This window comes from Plecotus auritus (assembly GCF_963455305.1).
Source record: "Plecotus auritus genome assembly, chromosome: 6".
NCBI lineage: Eukaryota > Metazoa > Chordata > Mammalia > Chiroptera > Vespertilionidae > Plecotus > Plecotus auritus.
Genome location: NC_137773.1, coordinates 108,148,372 through 108,169,524, shown reverse-complemented (window position 1 = coordinate 108,169,524; position 21,153 = coordinate 108,148,372). Strand labels below are relative to the sequence as shown.

The 21,153-nt window shown below is 45.4% G+C and overlaps 1 protein-coding gene across 3 annotated transcripts in view; it reads left to right on the top strand.

The window, feature by feature from the left end:
* The window catches only part of INSR (insulin receptor), a 167,549-nt gene that overhangs the window by 112,206 nt on the left and 34,190 nt on the right, over positions 1 to 21,153 (top strand). For 2 of the 3 annotated variants that reach the window (XM_080671539.1, XM_080671538.1), the window contains exons 8-13: positions 2,871 to 3,121; positions 3,443 to 3,610; positions 10,309 to 10,510; positions 11,969 to 12,004; positions 19,086 to 19,360; positions 20,275 to 20,414. In XM_080671539.1, coding sequence (XP_080527665.1) covers positions 2,871 to 3,121; positions 3,443 to 3,610; positions 10,309 to 10,510; positions 11,969 to 12,004; positions 19,086 to 19,360; positions 20,275 to 20,414 — 1,072 coding nt within the window. The remainder of the gene's footprint in view (positions 1 to 2,870; positions 3,122 to 3,442; positions 3,611 to 10,308; positions 10,511 to 11,968; positions 12,005 to 19,085; positions 19,361 to 20,274; positions 20,415 to 21,153) is intronic. The other variant, XM_080671540.1, reaches the window with a different exon arrangement.

Sequence of the window (21,153 nt, the reverse complement as noted above, 5' to 3'; positions counted from 1 at the left end):
AGACTTAAAAATGTAAGTCACAAAACCATAAAAATCCTAGAAGAAAACACAGGTCTTAAAAGTTATGACTGTTCTTGTAGCAATATTTTTTTCTGATATATTTCCTCAGATAAGGGAAAGAAAAGCAAAAATAAACAAAAGGTACTACATCACAGAAAAACAAATCAACAAAAGGAAAAGAAAGCCCAAGGAATTGGAGAACATATTCATTAATGATATATCTAATAAGGGGTTAATATCCAAAATTTATAAAGAATTCATGGAACTCAACACCAAAAAACAATTCAATTAGGAATGGCAAAGGACCTGAATAGACACCTCTCCAAAGAGGACACACAGATAGCCTATAGATATATGAAAAAAATTCTCATCAGAGAAATGCAAATTAAGACCACAAGGAAATAACACCTCAGACCTGTCAGAATGGTCCATCATGGATGGACTTGGAGAATATCATGCTAAGGGAAATAAGCCCATCAGAGAAAAGCAAGTACCATATGATTGATTTCACTTGTATGTGGAATCTAATGAAGGAAATAAACTAACAGGCAAAATAGAAATAGACTCATAGATACAGAGGACAGATTGACAGCTGTCAGAGGGAAGAGGGTTGGGGAAATGGATGAAAACATTGAAGGGATTAAGCAAAACCCCCAAAGAGATCAACCGAAGGACTTATATGCATGCATATAAGAGTAACCAATGGATGCAAAACATTGGGGCGTGAGGGCATGTATGGAAGTAGGGGGGGGGGGCAATGGTAAGATATGTACATATATAATACCTTAAAAAATAAAATCTTATAAAAAGAAAAAAGAAAAACCCCCAAAACTCAGAGACACAGTCATCAGTGTTGTGATTACTAGAGGGAAAGGGGTTGGGGAGAGGTTGAAATGGGTAAATTGGGAATAAATGGTGATGGAAGGGGACTTGACTTGGGGTGGTCAATACACAGTAGAATATATAGATAATGTATTATAGAGCTGTACATCTGAAATCTATGTAACTTTATTAACCAATGTCACCCCAATAAATTCAATAAAAAATAAAATGAGAATTGTTACAGTGCTTCAAAGGACAGGATCATGGACAATTGACACATAGGTCAGGAAGGGCTTCCCTAGGGCAGTGGGGATGGACTGGAATATGAGGGAAGGGTCAGGGGAGTAGCAACTGCAAGAACTTGAGGTGGGGGGGGGTCACATTTGAAGAAGTGACAGATGTAAAAAGGAGGCAAGTGAGGCATGGTGGGAGAACAGACCAGGGGTGGGTAATGAAGGATAGTCTTTACATGGTCTTGTTGAATTGTAAGCATCTGAACTTTATTAAAACCACTAGAGGCCCGGTGCACAAAATCGTGCATGGGTAGGGTCCCTAGACCTGGCCGGCGATCAGGGCCTTCCTGCTGCCGGCCAGGGTCTTCCTTCATTCCGCGGGATGAAGGAAGACCCTTCCCCTGGTGATCAGCACATGTCATAGTAAGCTATCGGTCTCCCGGTCAAACTCCCAAGGGGACAATTTGCATATTAGGCTTTTATATATGTAGATTGAAGAGAGGGGGGGAAATGCGGGAAAAGTACATAACATAATATTGACCATTTAAACTAATTTGAAGCATCCAGCTCAGTGGCATTGTCTACATTTGTGATGTTGTGCAACCATCCATCTCAAGAATTTTCTATCTTCCCAAACTGAAATTCTATCTGCAGTAAACAACACCTAATTTCGAGGATACAACTGTGCTGAAATTTTAAAAGAAGATGGTGGAAATGGTGTTAGTGTTAATATCAACACTAGCTTCATTTCTCAAGATTATGTGGCATAATCTTGTGAGCTGAGAAGTTGCATACATTCTCTTATGTAATCTTATGAAGTAGCTGCTGATAGTATCATTATCACATTTGTTATCAGGAAACAATAATTATTTATTAAATATTATCAAACATTTAATATTTATTATAATTACATATGTAGTATCACACATACTATGTAATAAAGTTAAATATAGTACATCATGTAATCCTATATAATAAAGATGTAATATGCAAATTGACCATCATGCCCTCACACAAGATGGCCACTCCCATGTGGTCACAAGATGGCTGCCACAAGCCCTAACTGGTTTGACCCAGTGGATAGAGTGTCAGCCTGTGGGCTAAAGGTCCCAGGTTTGATTCCGGTCAAGGGCATGGTTGCGGGTACATCCCCAGTGGGAGGTGTGCAGGAGGCAGCTGATCGGTGTTTCTCTCTCATTGATGTTTCTAACTCTCTATCCTTCTCCCTTCCTCTCTGTAAAAAATCAATAAAATATATATGTATAAAAAAGATGGCCAGCAGGGGAGGGCAGTTAAGGGCAACCGGGCTGGCAGGAGAGTGTAGTTGGGGGCAATCGGGCCAGCAGGGGAGCAGTTAGGCATCAATCAGGCTGGCAGGGGAGTGATTAGGGGGTGATCAGGCTGGCAGGCAGAAGTGGTTAGGGGCAATCAGGCAGGCAGGCAGGCAGCAGTTGGGAGCCAGCAGTCCTGGATTATGAGAGGGATCCCAGATTGAAGAGGGTGCAGGCTGGGCTGAGGGACCATCCCCCCCCCCCACCAGGGCATGAATTTTATGCACCGGGCCTCTAGTTATATAATATTAAATAAATAAAATATTAAATATAATTTATCACTATTATTAAATATTGTTACTATTGAGAAATCAGGGGAGGTGGCTCCTTTCTCTTAGGCTGTTTCTGTGTCATTTTTCCTTGTGCATAAGGTTGTTGGTAAAGAGGATGCAACCCTTTAGGGTGTAATTTCCCCTGGCTGCATCTCTCTGGTCCTCAGAGTGATCATTGAAAATGGTAACTGTCTTCTCTTTCACCTTGAAAGCCCTTATCGGAATGTGACAGAGTTTGATGGGCAGGATGCGTGTGGATCCAACAGCTGGACAGTGGTGGACATTGACCCACCTCTGAGGTCCAATGACCCTAAGTCACAGAACCATCCTGGGTGGCTGATGCGGGGTCTCAAGCCCTGGACTCAGTATGCCATCTTTGTGAAGACCTTGGTCACCTTTTCTGATGAACGTCGCACATATGGGGCCAAGAGCGATATCATCTATATCCAGACAAATGCCACCAGTAAGTATATTATGTGACTTAGGAATTTGTGGGAGAGTCAGACATCTTGCCTTTAATATGACGACATTGTCTGAAGTTCGTGTTCGCTGCGTAAATGGATGGATGAATGCTCACATGATGTGCATGATCGGTGGTAGTGATGGACTGTGGTTTTGTACCTCCTGTCCTGGGTGAGCAATCCACATGTCTCCAGTTTTCTCTGACAGTAAATAGCACTGCAGCAAACACCTTCATGGTCCATCTAGCCTGTGGGTCCCCTCACACCCAGCCGACAGCTGGTTACCCTCCTCACAGCGGACCTGTTTCCTTTCACCTTTCCAGATCCTTCCGTCCCCTTGGATCCCATCTCGGTTTCTAACTCTTCATCCCAGATTATCCTGAAGTGGAAGCCTCCCTCTGACCCCAATGGAAACATCACACACTACCTGGTTTTCTGGGAGAGGCAGGCAGAAGACAGCGAGCTGTATGAGTTGGATTATTGCCTCAAAGGTGAGTGCAGGCTGAGTTGGGGAGCGGTGTGTTTCACACGCATCTGATCCACTCTCTTCCACGTCTAGGGAAATAACCTCTCTTCTTCCATTTCCCAGTGTTTGCACAAGAGCAGACTTGCACACACACTCTGTTCCTCATACGGAAACACACATACACATTTCTAAACATCACAACATAAGTACACACTCTGAAGTCTCCTGTGGAAACCAGATATTTCCCATGTCTTGGCACCATTTCCCTGTGGAATTCTCTCCTCTTCCCCCCCCCGTCTTCTTCCCCTTTTCCTCATCCTTCCCACACCCTGTCCCAATGGGGAAGCAGCTGTTACCCACAGGAGACTTCCTTGCTGGACTACAAACAGCTGAGCATGCTGAGAGGTGGTTGACAAAGTCAGGGAAAGATTTGGGCCCTTAACTTTAGACCCTTATGTTTAAGATAGCAGGAGCAACGATCTATTTCCTCCTGTACTTTCTGTTAGACATTTATACTGATGATTTTTTTTTTCAGTTTTTAATCTTATTTATGTAATGGGCTTCCATCTACCTACAGAAAAAAATATTTGAAGCCTCAAACCAGTTTGTATAAATTAGTTTAAGGTTATTTTTAAAATGGGTTTTAAAAGACCCTATCAGACCAGAGAAACCGGTCATGTTTTTCTTTAATTGGTTTTTGTTTGTATTTATTTTTCTTTAGATTTTGGAGGGATAGTGATATCCTCAGCCTTTGACCTTGGGCTGCTGGTGAGGCGTAGCTGAGGCCAGGAGCTCTTGGTAGGCACTTCACTGGACCTCCGACCTGCTATGGGGCTGTGGGCCCATCACTGAGCTTGCCACCAGCTGCCTTCTTTTCAGGAGAAGGGGCAAAAGGCCAGATGATCTCCGGGAGCTGTCCCAGTGGTAGGGTCATGGGCTATATGTATGCCTGTGACCTCATTCCCTGCCTGAGCCAAGGGTTGCAAACGTTATTTATCTCCTCGACTGCTTTATATAACTCGAGAGCAAGAAGCCGTGGGCTCAGCTCGAGCTGTTGGCCCTGCATTCGGGCAGCTGAACCTGGCAGCAGGGCAGTCAAGGCTCTCTTTTTTTTTTTCAAAAGAGCAACAACTTTAATTATTTAATTTATTTTACTTTTCATTCTGGAAGTCTAAATATATCATTACAATGTGACTATTTATACGGGGTTTGATTTCTAATGATCCCAGAGTTTATATAATTAAAAGGACCTTTCTAAGGACAGATAGTGTACAGTTCCACTCCTAGGAGGTCCCTTGAGGAGTCAGATCCATAGAGACAGAGGAGGTGCAGGAGCCAGGGGCCTGGGGAGCCGCAGGGGAGGGGCTTCGTATTTAATGGAAACAGTTTCAGTTGGGGAAGGTGAGAAAGTTCTGGAGATGGAGGGTGGTGATGATTACATGATAATGTGAATGTACTTAACGCCCCTGAACTCTACTCTTAAAAATGATTAAGATGGTAAGTTTCATGTTATGTGTGTTTTACCATAATTTTAAAAACCCAATGCAAGCAAAAATATATAAACTTACTAACACAATAAAATAAACTAGAGGCCCCGTGCATGAAAATTCATGCACTTGGGGGTGGGGGTCACTCAGCCCGGCCTGTGCCCTCTTGCAGTCCAGGAGCCCTCAGGGGATGTGCGACCAATGGCTTAGGCCCGCTCCTGGCCTCCCTCTGCGGGAGGCGACTGGGTGGGCCGATCAAGGGATAGCGCCAGCTGCTTGCCATCGCCCCCCCCCCCCCCATCACCCTCTAGTACAGATAGAACTTATGTAATAGAAGTTCTCAGACCTCTAGAATGCTGTTGGTCACCCCCCCGCCCCCGCGCATTGCCCCATGGCTCCTCCACCACTGATCACCACTGCCCCACGAACGCCGTCCCCTCCCTCTGCCCACTGGCACATGCCTTGGCTGGCCTGGCGCTGCCTGCTCGCCGGCCCTGCCCCCCACCGGCCCCACCCCCCGCCTACTGGTCGTTCCAAGGTTCAGTCAATTTGCATATTACGCTTTTATTATATAGGATATACTAACCATAACCAGTAGTAGCTTCCTATTAGTACCAATAGTGGGATTTTTTTTAGCTTTTGGAGGTATAATTGACAATTAAATTGTATGATATTTAAAGTGTATGTTGTGTTGATTTGATATATATATATCACATTGTGAAAGGACTCCTTCCATCTGCTTAGTTAACATCCATCACCTCATACAGTGATATTTTTCCTTTTTGGTGAGAACATTTAGAACATACATTAACTCTATTAGCTTATTTATTTATTTATTTATTTTAATAAATCTTTATTGTTCAGATTATTATAGGCGTTCCTCTTTTTTCCCCCCATAGCTCCCCTCCACCCGGTTCCCACCCCAACCTCTGTCCTGACCTCCCCCACACTGTCCTCATCCATAGGTGTACAATTTTTGTCCAGTCTCTTCCCACACCCCCCACACCCCTTCCCCCCTGAGAATTGTCAGTCCACTCCCTTTCTATGCCCCTGATTCTATTATATTCACCAGTTTATTCTGTTCTTCAGATTTTTTATTCACTCGATTTTTAGATTCACTTGTTGATAGACATGTATTTGTTCATAATTTTTATCTTTACCTTTTTCTTCTTCTTCCTCTTAAAGAAAACCTTTCTGCATTTCATATAATACTGGTTTGGTGTTGATGAACTCCTTTAGCTTTTTCTTATCTGTGAAGCTCTTTATCTGACCTTCAATTCTGAATGATAGCTTTGCTGAGTAGAGTAATCTTGGTTGTAGGTTCTTGCTGTTCATCACTTTGAATATTTCTTGCCACTCCCGTCTGGCCTGCATAGTTTCTGTTGAGAAATCAGCTGACAGTCGTATGGGTGCTCCCTTGTAGGTAACTAACTGTTTTTCTCTTGCTGCTTTTAATATTCTCTCTTTGTCTTTTGCTCTTGGCATTTTAATTATGATATGTCTTGGTGTCGTCCTCTTTGGATTCCTCTTGTATGGGGTTCTGTGCGCTTCCTGGACTTGTAAGTCTATTTCTTTCACCAAGTGGGGGAAGTTTTTAGTCATTATTTCTTCTAATAGGTTTTCAGTATCTTCCTCTCTCTCTTCTGGCACCCCCATAATTCTGATGTTGGTACGCTTGAGGTTGTCCCAAAGGCTCCTTACACTATCTCCAAATTTTTGGATTCTTTTTTCTTTTTGTTTTTCCGGCAGAGTGTTTTTTGCTTCTTTGTATTTCAAATCTTTGACTTGATTCTTGCGGTCCTCTAGTCTGCTGTTAGGTCTCTGTATAATATTTTTTATTTCAGTCAGTGTATGTTTAATTTCTAGTTGGTCCTTTTTCATATCCTCGAGGGTCTCACTAAATTTATCAGCCTTTTCTCGGAAATTCTTGAAAAACCTTATAACCATGGTTTTGAACTCTATATCCAGTCGTTTGCTTTCCTCCATTTCTTTCATTTGTGATCTGTTTCTTTGTCTCCATATTTTTGCTGCTTCCCTGAGTTGGTAGAGTAGCTTTGTGTGGTAGGTGTCCTATAGGGCCCAGTGGCTCGGCCTCCCCAATTACCTGAGGTGGACACTCTTAGTGCACCCCTTTGTGGACTGTGTGCACAGCCTTGTTGTAGTTAAGTCTTGACTGTTGTTGGTATCATTGGGAGGAATTGACCTCCAGGCCAATTGGCTGTGAGGATCAGCTGTGTCTACGCTGGGAGAACTTCTGTGCTGGAGACACTCTTATAAGACTGGCAAAATTGCAAAAGCCTCTATGCTCAGCTTAGATGGGACGGAGTTTCAGGGCAAAGCAGACAGCCTTGGCTTCCCATCAGCCCTGCCCTATGAGGCCCCTGGGTCTCAGTGTCCCTCAGTAATCGCTGCAGGCACCTTTGAGAGAAAGCCGCCCTCGAGTTTCGCCCGCTGCCAGACAGTCCAGTTTCTCCCCGAATGAGTCTGGGTTCCCAGAAACTTGCCCGGAACTGGAGTTCAGTGCAATCGGGAGCTTCCATCTCCCTCCCGCTTTAGAAAGCCAGCCGCGCACTCAGCCTCCCGTGCACTCAGCAGTTAGTCCTCTCTGCATGCGCGCGCTTCCAGACCTCTGCCTTCCGCAGCTCCCCTGAGTCTCAGTGTGCTTTCTCTTTTCCTGACAGTCCAGATTCCCCCCAATGAGTCTAGTTTCCCAGAGTCTTGCCTGGGACTGAAGTTCAGTGCAGTCGGGAGCTTCCTTCTCCCTCCCGCTTTAGAAAGCCAGCCGCGCACTCAGCCGCCCATGCACTCAGCTGCCCGTCCTCTCCATGTGCACATCTTCATACCTCAGCCTTTTGCAGTTCCTCTGAGTCTCAATGTGCTTTCCTCTTTTCTGCTAGTTGTAGAATTTCCACTCAGCCAGCTTTCCTGTGGTTCTGGATGGTGTCCGTTTTGTCTTTTAGTTGTAGTTTTGATATTGTTGTGCGAGGCAGCAGTTTAGGTGTTTACCTATGCCGCCATCTTGGTTTCTCCCTCTTAGCATATTTAAATTATACAGTGCAGTCTTACCAACTATGTGGCTTTTTATTGTGGTAAAATACACATAACATAAAATGTACTCTCTTAACCATGTTAAGTGTCAGTTCAGTGGCATTAACTGCATTCACACTGTTGGGCAGCTGTCACCACCCTCCATCTCCAGAACTGTCTCACCTTCCCAAACTGACACTGTCTCCATTAAACACGAACTCCTCAGGTCCCTCCCCCAGCCCCTGGCTCCTACACTCTACTCTCAGTCTCTATGCATCGGACTGTCCTAGGTGTGTCATTATGCTTTACAGTCACAGGAAACCATGGGATGCCACGTGTCATGTGTGCATGCTGGAAAGGGAACAGGTGTCGGCCTGCACCTGATCAAAAGTCCCTTCCCCTCCAGAAAATTGTCAGGAACCCACCCCCCACCCCCATCACTAAGGAAATCCAGTTCTTTTCTGCCCATAGTGCCATGACTAGCCCTCTAACAGTTACCTAGCCATGTTGTTCCATGTCTATTAATAAACATAAGAAGCATTTTTAAGAGTCCCCTGCAGGTTTTAAAGCTGTGTGAGTACTTGGGCTTCCGAGTAGACACTCACCGTTCACAGAAAGGTACTTAGAGCTTGTTGTCTACAGGATGCATTGAAGCGGGGAGGAGGGATAGAGCTTCCTTCGCTCAGTGGACACTCGCAGCAGGGAAGGCTGGTGGCAGGAAAGGGGACTCGAAGGGGCTGTCCTGAATTTTGCCCACAAGGAGTAGTGTGCATTCTCGAGGTCGTACCAGAGTGCGGCTGTGCGATTGGACCTCAGGGGTCAAGACACAGAAAACAGCTTTGTATTATTAAGACTGCTCCGATGAGAGGTTGTTTTGTTTTTTTCATTCCCTTTTCTAAGCTTATTTTAAACTTTTCTTTCCAATCTTTCCTCATGTCTTTAGTCCAGGGTTTCTCTACTTAAGCAGTATTGACTTTTAGGGCCGGTTAATTCTCTAGGATGAGGCTGTCCTGTGCTTTCTAGGACGTCCCTGCCCTCTGCCCTCTAGATGCCAGGAGTCCTCCCCCTCCCCCCCCCCCCGCCCCGACGACCACCACCACCAGCCCTGACAACCAGAAATGGCTCCTGACCTTGCCCAGTGTCCAGTTGTGCAGCATCACCCCTGGTGAGAGCCACTGCTCCAGCCCACTCCTGGATCCTGAATGAGCTGTAGAGTCTTTTATTTGTGCTGTACAATTTGATGGCTTAGTCCAGTGGTCGGCAAACTCATTAGCCAACAGAGCCAAATATCTACAGTACAACAATTGAAATTTCTTTTGAGAGCCAAATTTTTTAAACTTAAACTTCTTCTAACGCCACTTCAAAATAGACTCGCCCAGGCCGTGGTATTTTGTGGAAGAGGCACACTCAAGGGGCCAAAGAGCTGCATGTGGCTCGTGAGCTGCAGTTTGCCGACCACGGGCTTAGTGTAAATCATTGGGTCTCTAAGCCACACCCCTCAGAATTCCTGGTAGAACTCTGCTCTGCCCTCTGGTCTGTCTAGTTATGCAGTTGATTGATTGATTGATTCATTCATTCATTCAGTGGTGACTTGGCTCCCCTGTTCTTTTCTAATCCTACCTCCCACCATTCTCTGTACCTCATCTTTGCGTTACATTGTGTCCTTGGTGTCTTTTGACATGCCAAGGAAATTCCTACTTTGGGGCCTTTGCAAGTGCTTTGTGCTCAGTCTGAACTGCTTTACACCAAGATATGTGGATGTCTCGTTCCTGTACTTCATTCAGGACTGCTCAGCAGTCACTGTCTCTGAGACCACCCCCAGCCACCTCTCTTTTGACCCTGCCATCTGAGCCATGGCAGATTTATTTATTAGTTTATTGTGTATTCCTACCCTTCGCTGAAGCCTCTGTGTACTAGAAGTTTCATGGGGGCAGGGACAAGCCTGGTTATCTTACAATATCCAGTCCCATAAGGATCTGGTATCAGACAGTGTCTGGAACATGTTGACATGCATCTTCTCAGCTGGCACTGGCTGACCCCCCCGAGAAAGGTCTGACTTTTCACGATAGAACTTAAACTGAGACCCCAGCCCTGAGCTCTGTCCTGTGTGCCCAGCCGCTCTGAGCAGGTCCTCTTTGCTGTGTGTGTGTGTGTGTGTGTGTGTGTGTGTGTGTGTAGATTTGAGTCCACCTGCTCTGCCTTTCTGCAGGGTTGAAGCTGCCCTCCCGGACCTGGTCCCCGCCATCTGAGTTGGAAGGTTCCCAGAAGCACAACCAGAGCGAGTACGACGAGGCTGCCGGCGAGTGCTGCTCCTGTCCGAAGACTGACTCTCAGATTCTGAAGGAACTGGAGGAGTCCTCGTTCAGGAAGACGTTTGAGGATTACCTGCACAATGTGGTCTTCGTCCCCAGGTCAGGGGCTTCACTGGCTCGGGGTTAGGGGTCGTGACCTAGGGGATAAGATGAGGTGGGGACCCCAAGAATGCACAGAGTCCACACTGAGCCTCTTCCCCCGGGTGGAGGAAGAGACCTTGTGATTTCAACAGGAACTTACTAAGAAGAGCAAATATTCATCAAAGGGGTGGGGAGGGTGGGGAGTTTAAAAAGCCCATTCCCTGCCTTCCAACATCTCCAGAGCTCTTTATCCAGCCGCCCACACCCATCCGAGTTCTGAGACAAACTTTGTAAGGTTACTGATGCCAATCCTGAGAAATACCTGCCAGCCAGGCCTGGTATATCACCAAATCTCAAGCTCAGAGCATTCTCTCTTTTTAAGTTCTCCGTCAGCTTCTTATCCTTCTGGGACTTTGCACAGCATCTTCAGACCCGGAGACTTCTATTTAAATATGTAGTATTTTCCGTTAGTATGCGAGAGACTTGCTGATACGCATTTGATCTACCGAGAGGGAGATGTAGGCTTTTCATTCATCTTTACTTCTCTACAAGCAGACCTCTCTCAGTACCTCAGTTCACTCATCTTTGGAATGGAGATAGTAAGTTCCCATCTTTTAGGGTTCTGAGATGGCCTGAGTCATACAGGGAGTCTCCATCTTGGCACTATCGACATTTGAACCAGATCATTCTTTGTGGTGGGGCCATCCTGTGCGGTGTGGAGAGGCAGCATCCCCGCCTCTCCCCCTTGCGGCCTGTAGCGCCGTCTGCATCCTATTAGTTCATTAGTCTTCACAGTCACCCACTGAAGCAGGTGCCCCTCCCCAAAATGGGTCCAAAGCCTGTGTTTCTGAGCCGACGAGGACTTTCCCCAAGTTCCCCCAGCAAATGTACGATGCGCCTCCTGCCTTTTTACCCTTGACCTCGCCTCTTCACCCTGAAAGACTTCAGCAGCCAGCTGCCCAGAATGTCTGATAACATTGGCCATTTCCAAAGTGGGTCGACACCCCAAAAGGCTTACCTTGGGATAAAACAAGCTTCTAAAATGTGTCTCTTTGAACCCCCACCATCACTCCTCATCTAGTAGGCTAGATGTTTCCTCAGACCCATCAGCACGTGACACTTCTTCCTTTTTGTTTTCTTGCATTTTCCTCCCATGACCCTGAGTCCAAAGGAGCTCTAAATGGCACACAGGCATTGAGGCAGCTGCTGTCCTGCCCACTGAAAACAAAACACTGCCAGACTCGGGGAAATGGCAGCCCAGGGGAACCTCAGAAGGCCAGGGCCCGGGGGTTTTTTCTCTGATTTTTCCCCCTCGTTCTGAGTGCTCCACGTCTGCGGGGGAAGATGTGGTTCAGGTGATGGGAAAGTGGCCCAGGGGGCTACTCGGACAGAATGTGGCTTCCAGGGTGTTAGAAGCAAGAGGTCTGTCCAAAGAAGTTCTATCTGTACTCAAAGTGGTTGGTTTTGTTTTCACAGAAAAATCTCTTCAGGCCCTGGTGCTGAGGACAGTAGGTACGACTCACCCGTGGGACGTCCAGGTGGCCCCTGGCGGCCGCTCAGCGCCGGGCCCGTGGAGTAGGCAGAGCAGAGAGCGTGCTGTGCCGCCCCCACGACCCCGGGGCTTCTGTGGCTTGATGCATGCGAAGGGCCACTCTGCCAAGACTGGGCACTTCACCTGTTCACACCTTAAACGCCTTCACCCTGAAGTGGGATCTGGGCAAGAATGTGGGGGGAAATCGTTACTAACACACTTACTAAAACTTAGGATCAGGGGGGTTCTTTCTGGGCACCTCCCAGATGCCACATGTTTCCCCCGCATCCACTCACTGAACATTTATCCTCTGTGTATGCAGAGCAGAGCCTGGTGTCCAGAGTCTAAACCATGTGTGGCAGGTAGCGGGGAGGACTGACCTGGAAACAGAACATTTTTTTATTACTTCTTAAATCCTCACCCAAGGATATTTTCCCACTGATTTTTAGAGAGAGTGGAAGGGAAGGGGAGAGACTGAGAGAGAGAAACATCGATGTGAGAGAGACATCGATTGGTTGCCTCCCATGTGAGCCCCAACCAAGGCTAGGGATTGAGCCTACAACCGAGGTATGTGCTCTTAATGGGAATCAAATCCGGGACCCTTCAGTCCACGGGCTGAGGCTTTATCCCCCGAGCCAAACCAGCGAGGGCTGGAAACAGAACATTGTTATTAGGGGTGACAGGTGTGAGACGATAGGTGCAAACCAGGTGTGCCATGTCACTGAATTCCACTGAAGACAGGAAGGCACACTTCCCTTTGAATGAACTTCCTTTGTTCTTTTAGATGCAGTGTTGTCCTGGAGGTGAGGGTGGGCAGACGGAACAGGAAGGGAAGGCAAGCTGGTGGGACGAATTAAGGGCTCTTGGAAGGAATAGGAGGCAAGACTGGAGAAGGCAGGGTGGGGCCATGCGGTGGGATTTTTAATTTTATTTTATTGAGATATAACTGACATACAACATTCTATTAGTTCAGGTGTACAACATAATGATTTGCTATTTATATCTATTGCAAAATGGTAATCACAATACGTCTATTGAACATCTGACATAGTCATACATTTCTTTAGTCACAAAAAGTTCACAGTCACAAAAGTTCTTATGATGAGAACTTTTTTTTAAATATATTTTATTGATTTTAGAGAGGAAGGGAGAAAGAGATAGAAACATCAATGATGAGAGAGAATCATTGATTGGCTGCCTTCTGCCCACCCTGTACTGAGGATCGAGCCTGCAACCCAGGCATGTGCCCTTGGCTGGAATCGAACCTGGGACCCTTCAGTCCACAGGCCGACGCTCTAGCCACTGAGCCAAACCAGCTAGGGCTGGTGAGAACTTTTAAGATCTACTCTCCTAACTTCCAAATATGCAATTCAGCTTTATTAACTATGGTCACCATTTTGTACCTTTACACCCCAGGCAGTATTTATTTTATAACTGGAAGTTTGTACCTTTTGATCCACTTCACCCACTTTGTTCACTCACCTGGTGATTTTATTCTTTAAGCAGAGTGTGCGTTTGTTTGTTTGTTTGTTTGTTTGTTTGTTTGTTTATTTATTTATTTATTTATTTATTCATTTATGTTAAGGCATCTGTGTGGCCCCAATCTTCCCTCTAGTGGCAACTTGGAATATAATCTTACAGAAAAGAAAGGTCTAGAACTTTGAGGCCTTGGGCCAGACCAGGGTTTCTGGATCGCAGCTCTGTTGGCATTTGGGGCCAGATTGTTCTCAGTTGTAGGGACTGCCCTGGTCTCCATTCACTAATGCCAGTAGCACAACCCGTCCCCCAAATAGTGATAACCAAAATTGCCTTCAGATGGGCCAGTGTCCCCCTGGTCCTGGGACAGTGGGCAGAATCACCCTGAGAACCAGGCCCAGTGTGAGCCTGTGGGTAATAAAATGCTGTGTATGTAGGGAGTGGGAGGACCAGTTGATGTTTGATCATGGAGGTCTTTCATGACCAATTTGTGGTCTTTTGGGCATATACATATTTTGCCGCTTTGACGAGATCAGTTGCTGAGATATCAATTCCTCAATTATTCATGAGGCCTCAGCATCTTGGCACTATTTTCAGGGCCCACTTGTGACTATACAGAAATGTTTGAATCTTGCTAAGATGAATATATCCTTGGTTTCCATCTGAGGAAACCATTGGTCTTTTCATACAAAAAGACCACAATGAAAATTATAGTGAGTAAACCTAAAGTAGGGTTTGTTTCCTGACCACACATCTTGTGACCACAGTGCAGTCACAAAAAACTAAAAGTTGACTAAAAGTTTGAACAGGAATGTCTACTTCCTGGTAATTAAAAGTCAACTATTTAGCTCTGGTTGGTGTGGCTCAGTTGGTTGGAGCATCGTCCCATGCACAGAAGGGTCACAGATTCAATTCCTGGTCAGGGCACATAACTGGTTGCGGATTTGATCCCTCCGCTGGGCCTGTACTGGTTCGATGTTTCTCTCTCACATCAATGATTCTCTCTCCCTCTTTCTGTTCTTCTGTCTCTCAAAAAAAGTCAGTTACTTAGTTATCTATTGGGTCAAAGCAGAAATAGAAACTTTCACTAAAGTCTATTTGAAAAATAATGGAAATGCAAAACACATACCTTAACTTGTAGAATATTGCAAAGCTGGGCTTTGATGCCAATCAGCAGGCATACATTGTTTCAGAGATTAAGTACACAATAAAAATGTAAAAATATAAATGTATTAGAGAGGGAGGAGAAATCAATATGGCTAAACTTGTAAATAAAATCAAAGGGAAAAACACAAAAATAATTAGAAGCAAAGAAGGTGCCATAAAACTAGGATCTAAGGAAGATTTTAATATGTTGCATTCCATTGACAATCCTGTGTTAGGAAATTTGAAACTTTCCGTGAGGTGGGAAATTTTAACTCATCTGAATTGATTCAAGCAGAAAAATTAAATATTCTAATAACTCTGAAAAAGATTAAGAAAAGTTGTCAAGTTTAAAAAAAAAAAAAAAAAAAGGCCCTGGTCCCAGAGACTGTTACAGAGAAGTTCTTTGAGACTTTGAAAGAGCAACAACTTCCTATAATATGGAAGCTTTTCCAGAGCATAGAAATCTATGGAAACCTACCTTGTTTATTTTCTGAAACTAACATAATACCTCTTTGCAGAACCTGACAAAGATGCAACATTGAAAGAAAACCCCAGGACCAGCTAATATGGGACTTTAGGTCCAAATCCTATCTAATAAAAGAGTACTATGCAAATTAACCATCAGTCTGCTACACCCACAAGCCACGCCCACAAGCCAATCAGGAGCGAATATGCAAATAAACCCAACCAAGATGGCTATGGCCACAGAGAGCAGGAGGGAGGCTTGGGTTTCCCCGGCAATGGAGGAAGCCAAGCTTTCCATCTGCCCTTGCTGGCCTAGGCCTCCACTCAAGGCTACAAAGTTTCAATGACAGAAGATACATAAACCCAAACAGAAATGGCCTCAGCCATGGAGCTGGAAAGAGCAGGAGGCTAGGGTTGCCCCCGGTGATGGAGGAAGCCAAGCTTTCCCCACAGCCTGGCTGGCCCAGGCCTCTGCTTAAGGCTACAAAGTTTCAATTATAGAAGATACATAAATCCCCCCAAAAATGGCTGCCACCACAGAGCAAGAAGAAGGCTTGGCTCTGCTCCAGGCTACAAAGTTTCAATTGTAGAAGATAAATAAACCCCAGATACCAGGGCTTCTGCTTGGGTCGCCAGGGGGCATGGCCGGCCTGCAAACCACCACAGGCCCCTCGCCCAGGCCGCTTCATGCCCCAAGGGAACCCCCACCCTGATCCGGGACACCCTTCAGGGCAAACGAGCTGGCCCCCACCTGTGCACCAGGCCTCTATCCTATCTAATAAAAGAGTAATATGCAGTTTGACCATCACTCCAACACACAAGATGGCTGCCCCCATGTGGTCAAAGATCCTGCCCCCATGTGGACACAAGATGGCCAGCAGGGGAGGGCAGTTGGGAGGTACCAGGCCTGCAGGGGAGGGCAGTTAGGGGAAAACAGGCTGGCAGGGGAGCAGTTAGGCATCAATCAGGCTGGCAGGGGAGTGGTTAGGGGGTGATCAGGCTGGCAGGCAGAAACGGTTAGGGGCAATCAGGAAGGTAGGCAGGCGAGCATTTGGGAGCCAGCAGTCCTGGATTGTGAGAGGGATGTCCCTCGAGGGGTCCCAGAATGGAGACGGTGCAGGCTGGGCTGAGGGTCACCCCTTCCCCTGTGTACGAATTTCGTGCACCGGGCCTCTAGTGTCCTAAATAAAACACCATGTTGGCAATATTGTTTATCTCGGAAGTGCAAGGGTGATTTAAGATCCGGAGATATGACAATATAATCTAGTTCCAAGAGGCCCAGTAAGGAAAATCATATAATTCATTAGATAATGTTAAAAATATTCTAATTTAGAGAAGGGGGGGGGGGACAACAAGATAAATACTACCTAGCTAAAACCAATAACCAAGCTAACATCATTCTTAAAACTGTTCCTGTTAGAATTAGAAGGTGTCCAATGTCATGATTACTAACTAACATTTCTCTGGGTATCTAGCTAGTGCAGATAGATACAAAACAGAAATTAGAACTTAAAAGAAGGAATTATGGGAAATAAAATCATTGATATTTGCAGCTATTCTAGTGTAAGGCCGGACAAATGCTGGCCCATGACCCAGCTACCCGTGTGTTGAGGAAGTTTTATTTGGAATGTAGCCACACCCATTCGTTTCCATTTGTCCATGACTGCTTTCCAGCTACAGTGGCTTGAAAGCCATTGGAAGGTTGAGTATTTGTGATAAAAGCCACACATCCCACAAAGCCCAAAATATTCACTCTCTAGCATTTACGATAAAAGTATGCTGACCAGTTTACTGGTGTGTTCCTTGAAAACCCAAGGAAATCAACTATGAAACTCTTAGCACCAGAGTATGGGAAAGTAGGGACAATATGAATAAACTAAAGCCTGTGGCTGTACTAGCAATAATTAGTATACAAAACAAGGGGAAAGATCTCTTTTGTAATTGCCATAAAACCTAAGTAACCACATACACAATTACCTGTAAAGAAAAAATTAAAAAATTGGCTGAGATACAAAATTTTACAGATAAATGAGAAAGGCTGTTTCAGGTCATTTAGAAAAAGTTAGCTGGCAAACGAATGAATCATGCAACATGATTTGTAAAGGATTAACATCTTCAGTGAATGAACAACACAGGAGGGAGGACGTGGAAAAATAGGGTAAGGTGGACAGTTCCCTAGAGAAATACAAAAGAAGCAATAAAGGAAAGAAAAGCTCTCACTCAGCAGTACAAAGAGATACAAATAAAGCGGTAGAGGGATGCTTCAAAAAATCCCTCAGGTTGAAAACCTGAAAAACAAAGGAAAAGGAAACCCCACTAACCTCACTCAGTGTTACCTAATGAAACCAGTAACCAAGCTGGCATCATGCTTTCATGGGCCACTGGTGAGACCACAGTTCAATCTAGGGTCCAGACAGAAACTTAGCCGAATGTATTAAGAAGCAACCAGTGATTTCTTCTCCAGGAATCTACTTTTAGGATCTAATGAGACAGTGAGACAATGGTCAAAGCAATATTTATCATACCAAAAGAGAATTGGAAAAACACTCATTTAAAAATATAGGAGGATGGTTAAATAAAGTATGGCACATACGATAAATGGGAATATTATAGTTTTCCAACTTTTCTGCAATGAGCATGTGCTACTTTTGTAATGAGAAAAAACCTCGTTTCACGTTGGAAAAGAAAAAACGTAAATTCTGTTCCAGTTAGTATGTCTTTTTTGTTGGTTTTTGTTTTTTTAAATATGCTTTTATTGATTTCAGAGAAGGGAGAGGGAGGAAGAGATTGAAACATCGATGATGAGAGAGAATCACTGATTGGCTGCTCCTGCTTGCCCCCTACTGGGCATCGAGCCCACAACCCAAGCATGTGCCCTTGACCAGAATCGAACCTGGGATCCTTCAGTCCGCAGGCCAATGCTCTATCCACTGAGCCAAAACGGCTAGGGCTCTACTTAGTATGTTGTTGTTTTTAAATATACTTTTATTGATTTCAGACAGGAAGGGAGAGGGAGAGAGAAATGGAAACATCCATGATGAGAGAGAATCATGGATCAGCTGCCTCCTGCAGGCCCCCTCTGGGGATTCAGCCCACAACCCGGGCATGTGCCCTTGACCAGGAATCAAACCATGACCTCTTGGTTCCTAGGTCAATGCTCAACCACTGAGCCACGCTAGCCGGGCTTAAGAAAAATATTTGATAAATGATTCTAATACAAGTGAAGAGGATTATAAAACTACCTTGAGCCTCATCATAGTCATACATAATATTTCTAGGAGAAAACATTGCCCACAGGAAGCAATAGGCAGTGGAATGATGAGTAATTTGAATATCCTTTTAAGGGGAAAAAGTGTGTCAGTTGCGTAGGCTTTTTTTTGTGTTTTTTGGTTTTTGTTTTTGTTTTTTGTTGTTGTTACCTGTACCAGCCTGAGTGGCGCAGGATTCTTTTACCAATATTTGAAGTTGAACCACTCAAATTATGCAGGTGCCAAGCATGTCAAACTCACGGCTTGAGTCATAAAAATTAGAAGACCTGTTTCTCCTTTTTAAACAAATGGTGTTGGCCAGTAGCTCGGGCCATTGGGCAGATGCCATTTAGCAGGGCTTCCTGAAAAGCTTCTTACAGGCTTTTGGCATCTTATTTTTAACACTGACCCTGGGTGGTCTGTTACTCTGCAAAATGAAAACCTGAAATCGAGCAAGTTGAGGGCAACATTGCAGTATGTCAACAGCGATGGCCCTGCCCCTTCCCCCCTTCCCACGCCCCCCACCGGCCCTCTCCCCATCCTTCTGAGGCTTCGAAGGGCATCTTGAAAGCGGCTCTGTGTTGTAATTCCTGGTAATTTGCATTTTAATTTACCTGCTCCCTCATGTCCCCCTGCTCCAGTCTTTTATTTTAAGCCTCTTAGTCTCCAGCAGCATTTATTTAAAGATTGTAATTGCATGACCCTGTGTGTTCTGATGTCATGACAGGCCATCAAGAAAACGTAGGGCCCTTGGTGATGAGGGGAATGTGACGACGACTGTGCCCACAGCCCCGGGTTTCCCCAATACCTCCTCAACCATCGTGCCCACAAACTCGGAGGAGCACCGGCCCTTCGAGAAAGTGGTGAACAAGGAGTCGCTTGTCATCTCTGGCCTGCGCCACTTCACTGGCTACCGCATCGAGCTGCAGGCTTGCAACCAAGATTTCCCTGAGGAAAGGTGCAGCGTGGCGGCCTACATCAGCGCCAGGACCATGCCCGAAGGTGAGAAGGCACATCATAGGCCAGGATGCACACGCTGACCCAGGAGGGGCCCTACCTCTTTAACTGATCTGCCCTTACAACTTTTGATTTATTTTTAGCTTTTCCCAGCTTTATTGAGAAACGATTGACATATAACATCATGTGAGTTCCTGTAACACAGTAGACAAGGTGGTGATTTGATCCTGTGCTATGTGCACTGTGATTACACGGCATCTACCCCCATAACATCAGCTAACCCCTCCATCATGTCACATGATTACCAGGTCTTTTTTGTGGTGAACATTAAGTTCTCTCTCAGCAACTTTCAAGCATACAGTACAGTATGTTTGACTAGTCACCATCTGTACATCAGATACCTAGGAATTATTCATCTTATAGCTGGAAGTTTGTTCCCTTTGACCTACATCTTCCCACATCCCCTCCCCCAGCCCTGGTAGCCACCAGTCTATTCCCTGTTTCTGGGAGTTCTGCTTTTTCAGTCATACAGTACTTGTCTTTCTGTCTGACCTATTTCTTAGCCTACTGCCCGCAAGGTCCATCCATGTTGCCTTATTTTCAGTTACACTAGTCATGCAGAGCCATTATATCAACATTAGAAAATACACACAAGCCATAAGAAAAATAAATTAAGAAATACACACACACACACACACACACACACACACACACACACACACACGTATGGTATCGAGGCTTCTAGAATTAGTCTGGGTTCTCCAGAGTAACAGAACCAATGACAGACAGACAGATATGTGGACAGCTCTTTGAGGTGAGTTTTACATGTTCATTCTCCAGCGAGGGAAATGGAACATAGGAAAGTTATGTAACCAGCTCGAAATCAACAGCTGGTAAGTGGTGGAGGTGGGATTCAATCCAGGGATCAGGTCCCTGCATCTAACCACTGCCCCTTACAGCCAAGGCAGATGACATTGTTGGCCCTGTGACCCATGAAATCTTCGAGAACAACATCGTTCATTTGATGTGGCAGGAGCCAAAGGAGCCGAACGGTCTGATTGTGCTGTATGAAGTGAGTTATCGACGATACGGAGATGAGGTAAGACGCTGGACACCTGGGCGTGAACCTGCGAGGCTGTCATTGCTGCCTCTTTCCTGTTCTTAAATTCTGGCCCAAATGCTTCTCTCATTAGATGCTTCATTACTAGACCTAAAAACCTTGCTACATACCTTTCCAGGGAGCCGGGTCAGAAATGCTGTCCACAGACCACGTTTAGCAGTTTCTCATGTTGCCTTTTATCTCTGCCTACAAGTTGAATGATGGCTGCCTGCATTTGTGTCCCTCCTGCCATGACAGGAGACTCATCTCACTTTAGCGAGAGTTATCTGATTCTGGGAACAGATAACTTAAAACTTCAATAAGTGACTTTTTGTTGGGTGCCTGTCTTTACTACGAGACGCTCTGCAGGGTGATGGGTGAGCGCTGAGATGCACAAGACACCCGAGGGCTCATGGTGTGCCCTGTGCATGTTAAACTCTTTGCCTACAGTACCTCATTTATTGTGTTTTATTGCATCTAAGATGCCATGAGAGGCCCAGTTATTTTTATGGGCCGCTTAGAAGCAGAAAGACACTGCCACCCCCAGCTGTGGTCTCCAGGGTGCGTTCCAGTCTCAGAAACGTCAGATGTGAAGATGAAATGCCTCTTGGGTTCGATCAAGTGCAGTAACTCCTCAGAATAACTAAATGAGGTGGTGTGGGAGGCTTCCAGAATCTAAGCTGTGTCCAAGGTCATAAGAATAGAGTCAGGATTCAAACCCAAGCCTATCTGGTGTTCT